This window comes from Ciona intestinalis, chromosome 1 (assembly GCF_000224145.3).
Source record: "Ciona intestinalis chromosome 1, KH, whole genome shotgun sequence".
NCBI lineage: Eukaryota > Metazoa > Chordata > Ascidiacea > Phlebobranchia > Cionidae > Ciona > Ciona intestinalis.
In genome coordinates, this window is record NC_020166.2 from 4,486,341 (window position 1) to 4,491,298 (window position 4,958).

The 4,958-nt window shown below is 30.4% G+C and overlaps 1 protein-coding gene across 1 annotated transcript in view; it reads left to right on the top strand.

The window, feature by feature from the left end:
- The first annotated feature begins 4,356 nt into the window (after window positions 1-4,356).
- Window positions 4,357-4,958, top strand: part of LOC100178852 (alpha-(1,3)-fucosyltransferase 11) — a 4,499-nt gene continuing 3,897 nt past the window's right edge. The window contains exons 1-2 of the mRNA XM_002121095.5: window positions 4,357-4,487; window positions 4,564-4,684. Coding sequence (XP_002121131.3) covers window positions 4,458-4,487; window positions 4,564-4,684 — 151 coding nt within the window. The 5' untranslated portion in view covers window positions 4,357-4,457. The remainder of the gene's footprint in view (window positions 4,488-4,563; window positions 4,685-4,958) is intronic.

Here is a 4,958-nt window from a genome sequence, read left to right on the forward strand (position 1 = left end):
ATATACAAGTGCATTTTGGTATTACTGTGCTTTTTGCAACTATATTTTAAGCCAAATTGACAACTGCCTATTTTTCCATGTATATGTTTCAGCTTTTTGACAATTTTTTTGCCATTCAAAAAATGTTGTAGTGGTTCAACACTGTTGGGCCGTGAGAATACTGTCTAATAGAACTGTAACCCTCGTATATTATTAAACAGGTACACGTAAAAGGAGATTAAAACAAATTGTCCCGAGTTGCAACGTGTTCAAACATACCTCTCTGTGTTTGGCACCATTTCAAGAACTAATGGTAATTCTACTTTGTCTGACTTAAGTTTCATATGAGTTTTAGGATGATACGTTGACTCTAGAACCAAGGGCGCATAGGCAGCCTTAAATTTTGGTCGAGGCCAAATGTTTTATGGTTGTATTTTGGGTTTGAAACTCCTCATTACAACACAAAACATGTAAAGCCAAAAGACGTTCTGAATAGCATTTATTTTTACAATTACGCCGCGTGAAAACAACGATCTACAACTGCATTCAAAACTCCACTCGTCGCTTACCACCAGCCATTTTTGTCACAAAATTTGAGGTTTGTTTTTCTTAGCTAGCAGGTAGAATGTTTTATTACGAAATAGTATGAACTCACACGTGGATCCATTGCATCATAATAGCGATTGTTTGACCAGGCAATTAATTAAAGAGCGTAAACACACCCCACGTCACCTTCGTTTTTTTTGGTAAATTCAGAAAGCGACCGTTTTATTGATTCCAAAAATACTTTGCTTAATAAAATTGGTCCCGTATAGGCGGAGATATTCGTCCTCAAACAGTGATCTCTAGCGCTATCCTTTTTTACTACCAGCTTCGTGATTCTGACGCAGGAACGTACAAGTCACGTGATGATTCATTCATAAAAGCGGAATTTGCGTTTTAACAACCACTTAGTTAGAGCAATGGTAGCAGCGATAAGTCGTGAACCGGTACCCCCTCTATTTGGCTCGACCATTTGCGCATGCACAGTAGCGTTGTGACGCATGTGTACTGGCATCTTGACACAAAAATATGCTCGGACCAAATATGAAGAAAGTAAATATAGTAGGGTGGGAGAAGATGAAACACTTCGTTAAACGAGACATTTTTAATTATCATTTTACGGGCCCCCAATAGTAATCATAAAAAAAATGTTACAAAAAACAAAACGTGAAATAGTAAAATGCTAACTTTGAATGCTCGCTGAATCATAGTAAAAAAATGAAATTTTGTAGTTTGCGAGTGTGGAAGATTAAATTAGTTTCATAAATTCATAAAACAAAACTTGAATATTTCGTACAGTTTGATTTTGTCTCATAAAACTATAATAGCATGAGGAAAATAGGCACGGGTCCATAAATCTTACATGTCAAAGAAACTAGCACAGCCGGTTAATTTCGGTAGGTTACTAAAATCAATAGAAGAAATTTTTACTTTAATTTTACTAATCCTGATTACTACATTAAAGGAATTAAAACATTGAATTATTAACAAAATAAAGAAACAGTTATAAAAAACAAACGGATAAGTAAAAAAATACATTTTAATTCGGAACAAAAACATCGTTTTCGGGTCAAAAAATATCTTTTTTGGATAACAGTGTTGTTTTTGGATATATTGTTTTTGGATCAAAACATTTTGTTTCTGAACAATTTTTTTTGTGTACGAACATGGCCTACTCAATACATTGAGTTACGGTTCTAAATAAACAATTTTAAAACACAGTAATTTTTTTCGGAAAAAAAGCATAATATATTTTTTGGAAAAAATACTGTGTTCCGAACAAAAGTTATAGTATTAAAAGCGTCAAATATAAGTTGCTGATTTGATTTTATTGCAAACACATAGGTTTTTTTTACTTCTAACAAAAGTTTTTTACGCTAACAAATGTATTAATTAATAATTGGAGTAATAAATATTAATTAATAAAATATTACACTATTTGTTACATTGCTTTTTTTGTTAATTAATTTGAAATTGTAGTGTGGGGTAAGATGGATATCGTATATAAACAATGAACAACGTCCTTTTGGAGTCATGACGCTACGGTTATAATTATTTAAATGTTTACTTCATTCTTTATTATGAAATTGAACGAGAAAAGAGAATGAAAACGTGTCCCGTCTTACCTTAACTTATTATAAATACTCATCCCAAAAGTACAAAGGATGGTATGAGACTATTATTAAATCCGCGTGTTCATAACGTTGTGTAGTAAGAGTGGAGTTCGCTGTCATGTAAAGTAGAAACGCGTAGCGTCTGCGCTTGACACGATCTATATTCTGTACTTTCATACCAAAAAATGTTTTGAAACAAAAGTATGGCTGTAACTAAAACATTGTTTTCAAAACAAAATTTAATGATCCCAAAACAAAAACCTGTTCAATTTTTATAGCGAACTTCAAACATAATAAATTGCTTTAAAAAATAAGATGTTTTTAGAGAAAATAAAGGGGATAAAGGGAAACTTATTATTCAATTTTTTAGTAAAACCTTTCGAAAAACATTATGAAGATTTTAAAAACGTGTTGTAGTTAATGATGTACATGTTGTACTCGAAACAAAGAATATTTTAATTTCGGAACAAAATATAACGCTTTCAAAAAGAAAAACGTTGTTTTCAAAACAATTATATTTTTCGTAGGAAAAAATATTGTTTTGAAACAAAAGTGTTGTTTTGTAACAAAAAATATGATTTCGGAACAAAATATAACGCTTTCAAAAAGAAAAACGTTGTTTTCAAAACAATTATATTTTTCGTAGGAAAAATATTGTTTTGAAACAAAAGTGTTGTTTTGTAACAAAAAATATGATTTCGGAACAAAATATATTGTCATGGGAACGAAAAATATTGTTTTCAGAACATTTTTATGGTTGTCGTAACAAAAATTATTGGTTTGAAACAAATGTTTTTTAAACAAAATCCATTGTTTCCGAAACAAAATTTAACGGTCCTAAAACGAAACGTATTGTTCATTTTTTAATGAAGCGAATTTCAGACATAATAAATCGTTTTCGAAATTAAGATGTTTTCGAAGAAAATTAAGAGGATTTTAATAACGTGTTGTATTCAAGAAAAATGCGTTATACTTGAAACAAAGTATCTTGATTACGAAACCATTTTTTTGGTTTTCGTAACAAAAAATTATTTGTTAGGAACAAAATGTTTTGTTCTCGTAACAAAAAATATTGTTTTGAATCAAAAGTAGTATTTTTGTAACAAAAATGTTTCAACATTATAAATCGAGATTTTTATGACATGGCATAAAAAAAACGACGTTATGAATCAAATTATAAACATTTTATAAAAATGTTGTAATCAAAGAAATGCATGTTGTACTCGGAAAACAAAGCTGTTTTCGGAACAAGATTTAGGCTATGTTATTGTTGTTACTAAAATTTATGTAAAAATATTGTTTTCGAAACAAAACGTAATGAGGTTATTTCTACCTAGGCTGCATTTCGCTGTCCCACCTTACCTCACTTTAAGCTGAACACGTTACGGTATAAATCTCTTCATTTCAACCTTTACGTGCGAATTCATGTAGCAAATTTAGGGGTGGAACAGTAAGAACTTATTTTAACGTATTTGCCTGCGTGAGGATCAGTGAAACTTTACTGACTGTTCATAAACTTTACTGACTGTTTTTATTTATTCGACAATAAAATTAATCCAACTTAGAAATAGTTATGTAATTAGATTTCCTTTCAGCAAACATGACGTTGGTAACACCTATTTAAGGAAAATGTCAAATAAAAAGCGTGGCTACTAAACCTAAAATACGGAGGAAACATTATATTAAACACACACACGATAATGTTTAAATATTCAATATAATGACTTAATATGTTTAGAATATAATTGCGATTTAATCTACTGCGTTCCAGCGTCAAACGCTACAATATATAAAACTATGTAATGTTTTTAAATTAGTGTTTGGACTATTTGTATATATTAAACTCTGACATCATACAAAGCATAGTTGCTTCTTAAATGCTGTAATTTACGACATGATGATGCGGATAATTCATCCAAGCCATCTATTAAAATTTAATTATGCCATATTATCTTATCGTAATGGGACTTCCCCTACGTAGAAGTCTGGCGTTTGCGTTGTAAACAAGCATTTACAAACTCATTATACGGAGCCCCAAGGCTCGATAATTAAATAAAAAAGGCAAATATAGAATACATACCTTTATAAATTAACTAATGCCTTAACGTGAAATAGACTGCTGATATTGTTGCCAAGTTCAATACACAACTAACCATATACTGAAGTTGTGAAAACTAGAAAAGTGTTAGCCTACATTTGGAAAAGGGAAAATTTAGTTTAAATAGATTAAAAGAATTCTTCTGTTTTAGGATTCTGCGTATATAAAACGTAGGAGTTAAATTTTAACCTGTCCTATCTGCTTAAGTGACATAAAACTGTGTGATGAAAATTTCTTTTATTCTTTTAATTTTGGTGAGTTTTAAAAATAAATCAATGCTGTCCTGTTGAATTTGATAATATTACTCCCGTTAATAAAACATATTTCCAGGTGCTATCATATCAATGTTGCACAGCCTGCATTACAAAAGTTCAACCAAGCAAAGATTTAAATAACTTACCTGTTATATTATGGTGGCAAAAACAGATATTTCCACACGCTGAAGAACCAGGCAAGCTGTTTTATTGTTTTTATTATTTTATTATACTTGTATATTTCCATGCCTATTAATGTGAAAAAGGGATAGTGATAAAACACTTTGTGTATTTATTTTATGTTAAATTGAAATGTAGGTGTATATTGCTTGAAGGTGAAACGAATTGTTTCTATGTTTCATTAGGAAGTTTAAAACAGCTTAACCATTTTTTAATCAGCCACACATATAAAAGCTCACTTTAAAAGTTTACTATTATATGAATGTAACTTACTTTTCCTCGCGTGGCTGG